The sequence below is a fragment of the Topomyia yanbarensis genome, chromosome 3, assembly GCF_030247195.1.
Source record: "Topomyia yanbarensis strain Yona2022 chromosome 3, ASM3024719v1, whole genome shotgun sequence".
NCBI lineage: Eukaryota > Metazoa > Arthropoda > Insecta > Diptera > Culicidae > Topomyia > Topomyia yanbarensis.
Genome location: NC_080672.1, coordinates 328492489 through 328508646, shown reverse-complemented (window position 1 = coordinate 328508646; position 16158 = coordinate 328492489). Strand labels below are relative to the sequence as shown.

The following is a 16158-nucleotide window of genomic DNA, read 5'->3' as shown; positions in this document are numbered from 1 at the left end:
AGAAAACGGATATGATTTTCGTGTTCAGCGGCCCAAAATTGACTTAGAAAACACCTTTTTTCTTAACTTCATGCAATTAACCCAAAATTTGTAAACTAGTGCAATTGGCAGTATTCGAAGAAGTTTCTTGTGTACGACTATAGACTACTTACTTGGACTCAGCGGCATAGTCAGAAATTCGGTTTCGGGAGGGTTTGGTGAAAATCGAACTTACTGTCCAAATGATATAAACCCTCTTCTTTGAAGTTTTAAAATTATTGAGAAAAGATTTATCATAAACGGTAAAATCATAATAATTTATTTTAAAGGAAAATACAAATTGCCTGAAATATTTTGATATCCTGAACACATGGAGCCATCATGTCTTCAACAAAGTGGTTTGAAATATCACTCCAAAAAATGTTGCTGAATACATTAAATCTAGAGCTAAGTTTATTTGAAGAGTGAATTCTCCATAAATACTTCTTGGAGGATGTAATGCCAAGATTATTCTATCAGATGATGTGCTGTTTGACATTTGTAAAATTCATCGAAGATACGAAACCTGCGAAATTGGCGGTTTCAAAATGAAGTGATCTTGACCTTAATTTACTGTTTTCGAAAATTTATTTTTCCTATTCATATAATTGGTTATACAACAAAAATGCAAAACAAAAATCGATCAAGACCTGTTAGAGTCAAACGGAAAACGCCATTTTTCATAAATTCCCCTACTTTAGGAAAGTGTTATTCTCGTTATTAATTCTATAACGTTTTCGTCTCAACTCAGCGCATTTCCAAAATAAAAACATTTTCAGCAAATGTTGAAAAATATGCAATTTTTCGGTGAGCAGTTCTAAGTTTCATAGACATTAAATCAACTCCAATTTCGCTTCCCATTAAAAAAGACCCTAATCCATATTACAGTACATTCCTTCAAAAGTGAGCTCAATATGATAGGAAATCTGAAGATTATGATGGTTTTCAGCACTCTGTAATAAATTTCTATTATAAGGTTTTCATGCAGGTATTTGATATTGATATGATTACATAACTGTGAGATCAAGACAAATAGATTAGTTGTAGATCTGAATCCCATTTCCACAATTTTTCAAAAGTCATCTCGATGTTGAAAACAACAGGTTATCAATATCCTAATCAGATAATTGGAAACATTATTAAATCAGTCAGCATCAATAAATGTTTAACTTCAATCCTATTATTTTTTGGAAGGGCGGGGGTTGGTATTTAACCCCAAAGCCTCCTCTTGGCTACGCCGTTGCTTGGAGTTATTTATATCGCTTTTCATTTTCCGAGATATGTTTTAGATCGATCCGATGTTTATAAGTTAGACAATTGGCAGTCAGAAGGTTCGCGCAAATGAACGTTTTAGCACCGATAAGTGATCAAGTTCCATCTAGATAAGTTGGAATTGTCCGGCGGTTATTTCTAACGATTGTAGATAGAAAAAGGAAATACGAAATTCGTTTTATGGAAATAATATTTGGCTAATTTAAATGCTTTACTACTAAATTGATCAATAAATAGGCGACAAAGGGTAATCCACAAACAACAAGCAATGACTTTTAAAGTATTCAAAATAGATATTTCATGTCTTCAGTAAAGTTATTCGCAAAAGTGAGAGCTACAAATTTGCTGAAGACATAATTTCAATAGAAAATTTATGAAAATATTTCACTCGTAGGCAAAAGCACAATACCAAAAGCAAGGGTATATTGCCTCCATTAAATTCTCCAAAGATACTATTGAACTAAAATTAGCCGTTTTGGCGTTAATAATAGATTACATGTTTTTGCCTTTCTCAATAGAAAGGTATTGCAATTGCTCTGAAAACCGACTTTTTAACGGAGGGCCGAGTGACATATACCATTCGATTCAGCTCGTCGAGTTCGGCAAATGTCTGTGTGTGTATGTATGTGTGTATGTGCATCTGTGTGTGTACGCGAACACAATCTCACTCAATTTTCTCAGAGATGGCTGAACCGATTTTCACAAACTTATTCCCAAATGAAAGGTGCAACGTTCCTATAGGCTGCTATTGAATTTCTATCGGATCCGACTTCCGGTTCCGGAATTACAGGGTGATGAGTACGATCACGTAGAAAATGTCGATTTTAATAAATTCTGCAATGAATGTATAATGGTGAACATTTTTCTAAAATGTGACAACAACTGCTTCGATTAGTAGTACTAGGTCACTAACAGCCATTCAAAGTCTTTTTGGTCACATTGGCGACCATCATCGGTTCCGGAAGCCCCAGCAGAAGTATCCAAAAATCCGAATAACAGTCACATCGGTTTTTCTCGGAGATGGCTAGACCGAATCAACCAAACTTAGTCTCAAATGAAAGATGTTGCGGCCCCCTAAATGGCTATTAAATTTTATTCCGAACCGACTTCCGGTTCCAGAGTTACGGGTTGTGGCGTGTGATCACATAGCAAATTGTGATTCAAACCGATACTCCGATGAAAGCAAAAAAGGTAAAAATTTCGCTAAAATGTCTCTCAAACAACTCAAATATGCAATTCTAGGTCACCGACGGCCAATCAAATTTTCGTTGACTACATTGATCACCATAGACGGTTCCAGAAGTGCCCAGGAAAAGCGGCCATCTGTCAAAACTAGCAAACTCATATCAGTTTCTCGAAAATGGTTGAGCCGATTTTCACAAACTTAGTCCCAAATGATAGCTATATTATCCCCACAGATGTCTATAAAATTTCGCACGGATCGCTTATATGGTTCCGGAAATATAGACTGAACCGTCCGGTCACATATGAAATTCCCATATAAGCCGGAACTCAAATTTTTTTTCAAGGGGGGGACCCCATGAAATTTCAGAAATTCTTATTTTTGATGCCAAACATCTTTAAAATGCATGAAACGTCGAGATTTTATGTTATCACGAATTTTTTTTTATAAAAATCGACTTTTTGGGACTTTGCCGATTTCGCACCTTTTTTCAGTTCAATATTAGCGTGGCTGTGTTTTCTTTTACAAAATTTTAAAACTCGAATAATGATTTCTTTTCTTGTATATTTGTCATGTAAAATGTAATATATGCATTTGAAAGCTTTTAATGAATACAAACAACGCAAACATTCTCGTGTTCATGATTGAGTATTTGTATTTGTATTTGTATAAAAAAAGTCCAACTGACAATTTATCTTAATGAACTATACTAAACTAAGGTAAACTAAACATAATTAAAATAGTGACAATACACGGCGACGAAACTGCGAAGAGTTCATGACGAAGTCGAAAATTTCAGCAAACTCGTTGAAGCGACGACTCATTGCTAAAATTGGACTATTGGTAGCGTAGTTAGTGCTGCGCATTTCAGAATGCAGCAGGGCTCGGTGGCGAAGAGAACGGGTAGGCGCGTAGAGGTTGATTTGCGCTAGTAGCTCCGGATCATCATATTCAGCCAGCAGAATCTTTGACACGAAGGTAGCTTGCGCTGCATGTCTCCGGCGTGTTAAAGTATTAAGTCCTAAAAGACGACAACGGTCCTCGTACGGTGGCAGGTTTAATGGATCGTTCCACGGCAATTCACGTAACGCATATCGTATGAATTTACGCTGGACTGCTTCGATCCTAAGGCTCCACGTAGCTTGATACGGGCACCAAACGACGTTTGCAAATTCCAACTGCGGGCGCACCAATGAGCAATAAAGAGCCTTGAAGCATAGAGGATCCCGAAATTCGTTGGATATTTTGAAAATAAATCCCAGCAAACGATTGGCTCTGTCGATGGTCGCTGAGACGTGATGAGTATACGTTAGCTTATCATCAAGAATGACTCCTAGATCCTTCACGTGGTCAACGCGTTGTAGTAGAGTTCCTGCGATGTTATAGTTGAAGGTAACCATATTTCTCGTTCGATAATAGGTGATGACAAAACATTTTGCAACGCTAAGGACCATCATGTTTCTTACACACCAGCTATAAAAGGTGTCAATAAGATGCTGTAGCTCACGGCAATCGGCTTCATTCCGTATAACAAGAAAAAATTTTAAGTCGTCGGCAAAAAACAGCTTTCCTCCACGGCTTAGAACGAAAACCGCATCGTTCACGAACAGTGAAAAAAGTAGTGGACCTAGCGTACTACCTTGAGGAACTCCGGAAGTGTTGAAAAAGGATTCTGAAACAATATCGCCAATTTGAACAACGATTTCACGGTGCACAAGGTAGGATCGAAGCCAATAGCAGAATCTAGTAGAACACCCTAGCTTATCAAGCTTTGTTATCAGTATCTCATGATTAACTCTATCAAAAGCTGCCTTTAGATCAGTGTAAATAGTATCCACCTGCAATTTCTTAGACATTTGTTCCGTGCAAAATGACGTAAAGCAGACGAGATTCGTCTCGACTGAACGTCCTGGGAAAAATCCGTGCTGAGATGTACTAATGTAGTGTCGACAAGCAGAAAATAACGCCTCGTTGCTAATTGATTCAAAAACTTTAGATTCGACTCCTAGCGAAGAGATTCCGCGATAGTTCGCTATGTTGCGTTTGTCACCTTTCTTGAATACCGGGAACATAACTGAGCATTTCCAATCCTCAGGAAACGTTTGCTGCTGAAGCGATAGGTTAAAAATATATGCAAGTGGTGTTACAAGTAAGTCCGAACATTTTTTCAATACAGTTGAAGGTATAGCACTGAGGCCGGGTGCATAAGATGACTTGGTTTTCCGAATTGCAGATATAACCATTTGTTCAGAGACAGTAAACACATCCAAATCAACAGCACAAGCAGGAACGTCGCGAGAGGCATTTTCGAGTTCGTTTGCGGTTGGCGAGTCAGTTGAAAAAACACTCGAGAAGAATCTGGCAAACAGCGTACATTAAGTAAGGCACAATTGCACCGCTAGGTGGATTAAAACAGGTTTTTCCAATGCGTTCTTTTGACACGGCATTTACGAAAGCTTTTTTACATAGCATGTTACAAAAAATACAAATACTAATTTTAACTATTATCATAATAGTAATTTGTCTAAAGCTCACACTATAATAATTATTTTCACTTTTATGTTTTGTTTTTTGCTTAGATTAATTTATTTCGTAATGATATTGTGACTATATTTATTTACATTTTTCTGCTATTGTCTGAACTTAAAACAAAACTGAATACCGATTGGAACAGGATGAGAGTATGAGGATTAATTAAATTTTGATAGACAAAAATGTAAGAAAAGTTCCATGTATAGAGGATCACGATAAGCCTCTAACAGGAACATGGACTGGTCTTATTCGGACTTACAAAGAATCAACTATTGGGATCTATCACATTAATCAGTGCACGGCCAAACAACATGTTCAACGTCGTGGTAATCCTCTCCAAAATCACATCACAGGTATTCTGCTATCCCAATACGGCGGAAATACGCATCTAAAGTACAATGATTGGACATGAGACATGGTTGTCGATTTTAGCAAAATTTTGCTGAATTTTCATCAGCTGAAAGTTTCAGCAATACAAGATGCCGAAAGATCGGCAATTTGAATTGAAACCGTTTGACAGATTCGTTTTGCTGAACATTCAGTAATTCAAATTGTCAAATTGACAGCGCAATTACCGGATTTACAGCAATCCAGCCGGGAATACTGCGAATTCGGCAATTGGGTCATTAAATGAGAAAAAAATCTTTTTTTACATTTCTTATAAAAGAAATGTATAGAATTCGCTCAAACTTTCAAGATTTTTTCCGAGGCTCGGAGGGCCGAGTCTTATATACCAATCGACTCAGCACGACGATTTGGGACAATGTCTGTGTGTGTGTGTGTATGTAATGGACAAACTCTCATTCGTGTTTCTCAGCAATGGCTGAACCGATCTTATCCAAACCAATTGCAAATGAAAGGCCTCTATTAATTTGTTTTTGATTCTGATGTTTAGTTTCTAAGATATGGATGTTTAAATGTCTAAAAATGGCACTTTTTGCAGTTTTTTTGAAATTACTGCCGAAATTGACAACATAGATCCACATTTATATCTTTAGATAGCTTATACCAATACCTTTCGAAAGAGGTATAGTTTGTTGAAATCGGACTATTATCAAAAGAGATATTTATCATTAAATATGTATGACGGATTAGTACCGTTTCCCAGTATCCAGAAATAAGACCAAAAACAAGCAATCAACTAATATCGCCGAAACGGCTAAGTTTTTGTCAATACCACCTTCGGAGAAATTATTGGATGTAATATGCTCTTTCTTTTGATATTGTGTTTTCATAAATTAATCCCCCTATAAGTGAGATATTTTTATTCATTTTCTTTCAAGTGATTATTTTGAGATGATGTCTTCGGAAATTTTTTAGCTCTTTCTTTTGCGAATAATTTTGCTGAAGACATCTATTGTCTAGAAGTGTCTATCTTGTATGCTTTAAAAGTTATATCATGTTATTTATTGTTTAATATAGTAATGATCCGTTTTAATATACCAGCCAAATTTTATTTCAATAAAACGGAAAAGAATGATATCAGGACATATTTTGTATTTAATTTTTCTACCTACCACCACTAGAAATAAGTACCGAACAATTTCAAGTAGTCTGTATGTACGTTGATCGCTTATCAGTGTGCAAACTTTCATTGGTCAGAACCTTCCGACAGCCAATTTTCTAACTTCTAACTTCAGATCGATCTGGATCATATCTCGGAAAACGAGAAGCTAAATAAATTACTTCAAGTAACTGGAAACAGTCATTATAAACTCGTCCACAAGAAACTTCTTCAAACACGCTCCACTTGAGGATTATTTTTGAGGATATATTTTTTTCTATTGCATCGAACTACACTAAATTTTTTTTTGTAGTTTGTTGAAAGAATAATTGAACGATTTCTTCGAAAATATGGCGAACCTTCTCTCATTCGTTCATTTGTTTGGGTAGTTTACGTTAGAAAAGTGTCCTAAATTAATAGGTATAATTAAGGGGGTGCTTTAGATGACAAAAAAAAATCCTTTCGCAATTTTTGGAAAATGAAGAAAAAGTTTTAGCTATTTGAAAATGTATGCATATTTGGAAACACATTTGAAAAGCTAATGCTTGAAAAACTTCATAAAATGGCGGAGTTAAGGACTATTTCGTTACTGTCTACCAAATTGGTAGAAAGAATGCAGTTTGTAATTCTGCTTGAAATGATTGAAACAACAAAAATTTGATTTTTCGTAACTTTTTTCCGCAGTTTTCTAAAAAAATATGTACTTTTGGTATGAGTTTTTGATTTTTACGTTCTAGGGCACGTATAATGCTTAAAACCAGTTTTCTGGTTCGACACGAATGCACCCGCCGGTGTAAAGTGTCGTTAATAAAATCAAAAAAAAAGTTTACTGGTAATATTGTTTGTTAGAATCTTAAAAAGGCTATTTGAAAGACTGTTGTGATATATTCTTCAATTCAACTATTGTGCTATAAGCAAAAAACACGATTTTTTTCGATTTTGGGCGGGGCGAACCAAGAAAAAAAAATTCGGAAGGGTTTCGAAATTTCGATATTAAAATGAACATTGTACAATACGTAATTAGTAAAAACCTCATTTAATGAAAATCAGCATTGGCGTCAAACTTGGTTTAAAAAGATTTTTAGTTTGAAACTAATATAAAATTCAAACTAATTTCTCATTAAATTGAAATTTTTCGGGAAAAGTTCGGCCCCCAGGACGCTCCCTCTGGATCTGCCACTGCTTCAGTGTTTGTATATGTAGCGGATCTACAAAGATCAGAAATTACTTCACTTTCTCTCACCAAAATTGCAAAATTATGCCACTGTAGAGCACGAAAAAGTAGGAAAGTTTTAGAAATTTTACTTGACGCCATGTAAAAATAAATCGAGATCCCGTGAAGTAGGATTCATATTACAAATCGTTCTGGTGAACAAGTATTTCAACACAAGATGGCGGTTGGACAGTATTTTCCCGAAGGCGAGTTCTATTGGAAAGGGTCCATGGCCGGAAATCTATCTCCCGTAATATTTCGCCTAGAACCAAAAACAAAAGTTTTTTCGATTAGAACGATAGAAAGCGACGTACGTACGACTTTTAAGATATTTAGGTTTCCCACGAAATGGCACATTTTAATAGAAAAACGCTGAAAATGGCATATAAATCGACATCAAAAATCCTGCGCACGTCACTGCACAGTGGGGCAGGACCGAAAATTAGCAAAACAAAACCTCTAGCGATGTAGGAGTGGATTTTTTTAGTAGCTAAGCAAAGAATCTTGGTTTTATCTGCGCTTTATTATGATAATGTAAATTAGTTTGGATTTTCACCGCTTAGGTGGTGCTGCAATGCTAACTTTTTATTTCGCATCCTAGAGATTTTGTGATTTTATAATTATCGCCATAACTTTGTTACTTGAAGACATAGAGCTTAACTATCTTCGACAACTTGTCGTAGTTTTGAACATTTTAAAACTTAGCCGAAGACGCCAAACCTCTAGGATGCGAAATGAAAAAGTTAACATTCCAGTGCCACCTATGCGGTGAAAATCCAAAAGAAATTAAGTTATTAAGGCGCAGATAAAACCAAGATATTTTGCTAGACGTAGTAACTATAAAAACGAGAGTATGCAATTTTGAATATACTGTGAAAATTTCAGAACGATATAAAATCGTTTGCTCGAATTATATTACCGGCCACACCCAAAAAATAGTGTTAAAAAGCTGTTAAAGTTTTCAGTACACTCAGTAATGGTGACGATTTTCCCTAAAATAGCATCTATTGAGAGTTTTAGGTTGGTTTTTTGGCATTGGGATTAGCAGTAATGATGCAAATCAAAATCCTTTGTTCAATCACTAGCTATTGTGAGTCCAACGGTATCCGAAATATGTTGGTCACAGCGAGGTCACTTTTGGAAAAAGTCGGAATCGAAACAATCGTTTTGAGGTAGCGTGTTATCAAGGGTTGCAATTTCAATTCTAGTTCTCAGATCACCATGAAAATTTTAATAAGCGCTATTAGGGATATATACTTCAAATATACACAATATTTTTGTTTATTTTTTTGGGCTTGCACAACATAAAATATATTCCATTAATAATGCATTGAATGAAGAAATTGAATATTTTACTTACAAAGCATTAGTAAAAAGTCGATTATTCACCTATGTTAATTTTGGGGCTTTACTTTTGATTTGTCCCATGCTAATTTGATCGATATAATGCCCCCCAAGTAGCATTTGCAACATGTTCTTGAAAACAAAAAAAGTTATTTGTTGCATTACGATGACAACAGAATTGCAAAAAACACGACTGTTGCATATGTGAAACGCAGCTGCTGCACGTTACATCTTAGTTGTTTATTTGTATTGCTAATGTTTTCTGAAACAATCAAATTTGACACATATTATGGAGGTTTTTTGCAACATCTTTGTGACTCTACTGCACAGCTAAAACAATTGTGTTGCAAGCATTATTGCGAAAACTGGAAATGGCATTATTATTCAATCTGTCAACAAACTTTATTCCGGATACACTTATAAAACTTCTACTCAACTTGAGTTTGTAACATAGTAGAAATAAGAAACAACCGCCATATTTATGGATAGAATGAATTGTTTCTCGATAAAAGTTGCTGACGAACAGTTAATATGTTTAGATGTTATGATCAGAACCCAAAATGTTCATCATTAATATGCTTCAAATTTTTGATAACTCTCGAAAAAAGCATATTTGAACACAGTACTTTGCGTACGATAAATAATTCACACAATAAGTATAAAGTTTATTGAGTTTATATCAACGATGCTATAGGCCCTTTTAAAAAATCGAAGTATTTTCAAAAATTACTCGATTCATTTTTATTGGTTATACATTTTTACCCACATTAATAATATTGTCATATTCGAATGTGGACATAATATTTTTGCTTTGATTGTATGACCATGTCATGAAACATTAAGTTTCATTTCATTTCGACAAAGTTGTTTTCAAAGCAATCGCTAGCATTATTGCAACAATCTCTGTTGTTAGTATGATTCTTGGTACATCATTCGTAACAAATGAACATGTTGCCTATAGGCTCCACCTCTTGCGCTTTTTTAATTGCATAACAGTTGAATAACGCTTGCTGCACGAATATTTTCACAACTTAATGTTTGACATTGGTGTTGTTAAAACAGCTCATCAACATACCGTGTTGCTTGGGCCGAAGAGAGTGTAAAGAGTTATAATAAATGTCTCATCACACTGTTAGGTGTATTAAACGCGTTTTTATTACATACATCGATAAAGCTGATTTTCGTGATTACAACAATATTTTTTCCAACTCAGGAAACGTGAAAATAAAATTTAAATTTAAAATAAAGAAATCTTGAGCGTTTTTTCAAAACGTCATATCTGCAATGAGTTACTCTCTTTGTTTACTTTCTCTTCTGTTAATAATTCGGTCACTTCAACATTTATCCCTCAACTCTTTGCATAATATGCTAGTTAAAACCACCGTCTTTAGATCTGTACTGTAAAATAAGTGAAAAGTGTTATGGTGACGCCGTAAAAATCGAAAGAGAAAGTAAACAAAGAGAGTAACTCATTGCAGATATGACGTTTTGAAAAAACGCTCAAGAAATATGTTGACAGTCTTAATTTGACACTATCAGAAGCATTTGACATACCGAATTTCACGACAAACGATGCCCTGTCAGAAAAAATGAATACATGTTTTCCCGGTTTTTCCGCTGGGTTATTTTGATTTGACATAAACTCCATTCAATGCATATAGTTTTTTTTTTCATTTTGGGTGTTGTCTTGATGGGCCAGATGTAAACAATCGAAGTTTTCCTATGTATGGTTGTCTATGTTTACATAAGATTTATTTTAAAAATAAAAAAACGTTTTTATGTATTATAACGAAATGTTTTTTTTTTAAATAATGTTATTTTATGTATATTGGACCTAAAATTTATCGAATGGAACGGAAAACTATATATAGCTTAATGACCCGATTGCGCTGTAAATTTAAAAATTTGAATTACTGAATTTTCAGCAAAGCGAATCTGTCAAACAGGTTCGATTCAAATTGCCGATTTTTCGGCATCTCGTATTGCTCATGAAAATTTGGCAAGCTTTTGCTGGCATTCGGCGAAAAAAAATTGTTGTGTACATTTAACCCTTTGAACCATTCCTTCGTTGATACTTTAGGGATAATTGAGTGTAGCCACCGTCCGAGCTCTATTTATGTTTACCAACCAGCAAGCGTCCTCTGACGAGAAGCGGCATAAAATTCATTGAAAGCGAGGGGTCATTCATATATTTCACCATCTCGTACATCAATCATGGCAATTATCAGCTTAGCTTTCTCATTGCCCGCAATATTGCAATGGGGGGAAGTCCCATTTTCTTGTTAGGTTACTCAAAAATTCTCGTATCTTCCCCAAAAAGAGCGGATCGTGATTTTCAACCCTCATTGAGCGTAGAGCTGCAATTGTGCTGAGACTATCAGTGAGCATTAAGTAATGACTCGGTCGGGAGTAAAGTATTAACTGGTTGCAAACTATAGTGAACTGTTGCTAGTTCAGCTATATAGACACAGGCGGGTTCTGCAAGTTTGAGCGATATTGAAAAATTATTGTTCAAAATACCGAAACCAGTGGCATCACTGATTCTTGACCCATCAATGTGAAACAGCCTATGTGTTTACCTGTGAATATTTTAGGGATCTCTAACTTTGACTAAGTTTCAAAATAAATTCATACGGAGTGTGGAGTTGATGCTTTTTCTGAGAATATAGTCGCTTATTTTTAATATGCTTTTATAAAATTTATTAAAAATTGTAATAAACCAACATTTTATAATTTAATATCTTTTCACCACCTGGCTAATAAGGTTCTCCAAAGAACCTGTAGTACAAAATTGCCCAGTCTCCCCTACATATTCACAGAAACGCTGTATCCACTTTCCAAGACAATTTTTCTTTTGCGCCTAAATGCCGATATCCAACATGACAAAGCTTATGCTGTGAAAGGTTCATAACTTGGCTGAGTTGTATCTTTGCAATATGCATTTACTTCACAGTGCAATACAAAAATCAAAAAATATTTTCTTGTTGGGTCCATCTGCCTTGGATCATTTTACTGGAATATTCATTATAATTAGTCAGACTCACGCCTATGTATATACAGAACCACCAATTTATTTTTTAATCAATGTTCGATTGAGTTTATCAACTGTTTATGTTGTAATTGAGATTTCCAATCTCATTACTTCCAAAAAGCACTTCGAGCTAACGTAGAATAAGACTGATAACCGTTTTAAAAGCATTGACACAACTCACAATGGTGTTTCGGATCAAAATCAACTGAAATAGCATATACTAGCTACTTTTCTTCACTATGAAACAAATGAGACCCATTGCTTTTTCTGTGCAAGGGTGTTGCCTAATTTATTATAAACAAGATAGAACTGTATTTTAATGAGGGTGTTAACTTTACGCTCTTTGCATCGAAAAAAGAAACCGTTTGTTCGAACGAACCCTTTCCAGTGATAAATGCCTTACAGATCAGTCCTAAGTTTACGGCACTGACTCTACAACTGTATTGCAACGATGTCAAACTAGATTATATGTTTCCTTGCTGGTGAATATGATAATTTCCTACTATTGAAATGCTTCAGCCTGCACCAACGGCAATGGTAGAAAACCTCTATAATGAGTCAATGTTCACAAACAACCTACATCGTTCTCGGAAGGCTTTCTGCGTGCGCTCTCGGATGATGTCTTCAACGCTAAGCTCTGCTTGAAGCAAACGTAGCTGAAATTTGATACCAAGTAATCATTGGCGACTTATAGCTAGAACAATATCCAAGTGGTACCCACCTTCCTCTGCTCGGTTTTGAACTGTTTGTTAAGAACCACATCATCTCTGGTTTCCTCGCGCTTATCCTTCAATTGTTTCACGTTATCCGCACACGATACGATACAGCTTTTAATCGCTTCCTGTCGATGAATGTAACCAGTTTGTAGCTGCCGGTGCAGGTCACGACATTTAACTTCGGGATCCACTTGACCTTTGAAGGATTCCGTTGGAAGGGACGTGTTGAGCGCGTAAATTATCTTATCATCCAAGTCACGCATTTTTTTCAGTTTTTCCTGTTAAAGGAAGACAACCAGACTTGTTATTGATTCATTTAATGGCTTATGTCAGCAGGAGGGCCCTAGACCGGGTTCGGTGCATATCGTCTTCCAACGCGGTATCAGTCAACATGGGGAGATTACACAACACAATCTAGTAGAAGACCAAGTCATGCTGCTTGCCTTCTTAATGGATTGCTACCTGAAACTGTGAGAAATCGCCGCATTCATAGTTGAAACTCATTTCCGACAGCTGGTGGCTAAACTAGGATCAACTGTTAGATTGATAAGTGAACTAAAATCGCTACAAAACTAAAGAAATCGATGAGTGGATACGTATTTGCGGACTTTTGCTTTCCATTGACATTTGGATTTTGAACTTGAGTATGAAAATAAGTCTACACAAACGAGATGATTATTTCAGGGCTGGCAATTAATTTTGACTCTGGCAGAATTTCATTTATGCATACACGGTTAAATAAAACAACCTGCAGAATAAGTTCTTTTAACTTACTTTTGAGTTGTGCGTCGCTTTCGCACTTATTAGTGTTGTCAAAAACAAAAAGAGAGATTCGACTCAGTCGAGGTCTTCCGTGGAGGAAGGTACTTTTGAGTTGTTTGGGGTGAACTCAAAATTAGGTAAATTCAACTTAAATTTGAGTATAAAAAACCTATCAATGAGTTGTAATTTTTGCCGTGGTTAAATGGAAACTACCTTCAACACGGTTTACCTAATTTTAAGTTCCCCCACGATACCACGAGATTGAGTCAAAGGAACTCAATTTTAGGTAGTTTTTCGTTTCCGTGTACAGTCGTGGTTCCAGGGATGCCAACCTTCCAGATTTCTCTGGATTCCTCCAGATTTTTAAACGTCGTCCAGACATACAGATTTATTTTTGTCTGATCCAGATTTCAGAGATTTTGTCCAGATCCAGACAATATGAAAAATATCTAAATAAAATACAAGAAGGCTTCGTTGATTCTTAAACCACTATTTGAAAATAGTTAGAAACACCATATATCAAAGTTTTTTCGCTGAAAGTCACCTAAATTTTCCGAATTTTCATCAGCTGGAAGTTCCGGCAATCCAAAATGCTGAATCCCTAGAAATTCAAATTTAATCTATTTCACGGATTCTGTATGCTGAAAATTAGGCATTTGAAATATAAAAGGGAGCGAAACTATAGAATTTTCAGTATGTCGAGACATATTTGTTTGACAACCAAGCATATTCCAACAATAAAATGTACAAATACAGCTCATAGATGGAGCTTCCTAAAAATAGCCCATCCAGACAATTCCAGACTTTTTCAAAAAATATTACAGATTTTCTGGAAAAACACTTGGCATCCCTGCGTGATTCGCTGGTTGGGCCACGCCTCTATCCAACCAACGAATTTGATTCGTTAGTTGAACCGACGACAGATGTCAAAAACACTCCAAAGGTATCGTTAGTAGTGTAATTGCATCTATTCACATCTCTAATAATTGTCAGATTGATTGTCAAAGTAAATTTAACATAAGATTTTGACATTCAGATGATTTTTGGTTGGACAATGGTCCAACTGAAAAGCGGTCCAGTTAAAAATTGTGAATCACGACTGTATGTGTATTGGATGGTGTTTATGTCAAATAAAAATAACCCTGCGGGAAAACATGTATTAATTTTTTCTGACAGGGCATCATTTGTCGTGAAATTCGATATGTCAAATGTTTCTGATAGCTGATTTGATATCCTTGATACTTGTTGAAAATCTCTCACTTACCTTACCTACGCGCTCGAGACCTAAAATCAATGAAAAAACCTTTTTTTCCGAAATAAAGATGTATTGTTCGATAAACAAAATTTTAGTACGTCTTGTTCAAGAATCAAGTGGCAAATTATATTTTTCGTGCACTTCTTTCACCGTAACTCCATCGAGCATTGCAAGCGCGCCCAACACTTTCTGAGTAGCATCTTTAATATCGTTGTATTTGTGCAGCAAGCTCATCAGTTCTGATTTTTCACGTTCATCTACCAATTGATCGTTTGTCATTATTTGGTCGTATCCGGTACAGTTCGATTTTGAAGGTAGGTTTTCTTTTTGAGAACTCGGTTCCTTCCTTTCCTTTCTTGACATTCTGAAATCAGTGCCTGTTGGATAGATAGATATTAGGCTGTGCACGCTAACGAGGTCGTCATAAATTTGACTTTTACTGTGAGCCGTGTTTACCAACATTGCTTCACAGCTAAATAGCAATGTTGGTAAACACGGCTCACAGTAAAAGTCAAAGTTGTGTCGACTTTGTCAGCGTGCACAGCCTAATTACAAAATATATAGGTTTTGATTACAGACACTTTATATCACAGACTTGCGGAGATAAAAAACAGTAAAACTGAAGACGCTGAATCCTTCTGCATAAATACTTGACATCTCTATCTTTTACTTGTTATTTTTCTGTAAGTGTCATTCCAATCGAGCACGAGACCTGTCAAAAGCGCTCAATCCGAAGAAAATCGCTTCGAATCCTTCTAGAACTAGGGCCATTGGCAGGTCCCGTGCTCGATTGGAATGACACTGACAGGTAAACAAACGACAGGCGTGTCGAGTCCTTATCGAGAGGGATTCAGCGTCGTTAAGTAAAACTAACAACCATGAACGTAAACTGGCATCACAAAAGCTCCCATACACTGAGAAACAAAAATATGCATAGTTAGCATACTTTCTATTCCCAACTCTTTTCTTCTGCTGTGATTTTTATGCATTTTCATGTATATACTTCTAGTAAGCATTCAATGAGTGGATAGACCAAATATGTCCAATGCATAAAATTTACAGCAGAAGAAACGAGAAGCAGATAGAAAAGTATGCTATCGAAAAAATTCTGCGTGTAAGCTTTGTATGGGCTTCCTCTTGTACTTCCCCTCTTTTTTACACTTCGCTAGTCTGTGTATAAAGTATCTGCAGTTTTGATTACATATCAGCACAAATTTTACGATATTGCATAAAAAATCATGTCCCCTTTGTTTATTCCTCTCCCTAAGGAGGAAATAGGTAAAACCACTTGTGCATAAGTAAACAAAACCTACAATATTAGGTTTTAC

General features: G+C 35.8%; 1 protein-coding gene across 1 annotated transcript; it reads right to left on the bottom strand.

Moving 5' to 3' along the window:
* Positions 1–12315: 12315 nt before the first annotated feature.
* Positions 12316–13445, bottom strand: LOC131688851 (protein MIX23). Its single transcript, XM_058973425.1, has 3 exons — positions 13276–13445; positions 12819–13091; positions 12316–12753 (listed from the first exon to the last, which is right to left on the bottom strand). The coding sequence occupies exons 1-3, from the start codon at positions 13315–13317 to the stop codon at positions 12646–12648; spliced, it is 423 nt and encodes a 140-aa protein (XP_058829408.1). The 5' UTR covers positions 13318–13445; the 3' UTR covers positions 12316–12645.
* Between the last annotated feature and the right edge of the window lie 2713 nt (positions 13446–16158).

Excerpts from the sequence above, each read along its gene's own strand:
- LOC131688851 (XM_058973425.1), bottom strand. The coding sequence starts at position 13,317 with ATGAGTTTCAACTATGAATGCGGCGATTTCTCACAGTTTCAG. Across the intron at positions 13,092-13,275 it reads GCGATTTCTCACAGTTTCAG|GAAAAACTGAAAAAAATGCG; the intron begins GTAGCAATCCAT and ends TTCCTTTAACAG. Across the intron at positions 12,754-12,818 it reads TCAAAACCGAGCAGAGGAAG|CTACGTTTGCTTCAAGCAGA; the intron begins GTGGGTACCACT and ends ATCAAATTTCAG.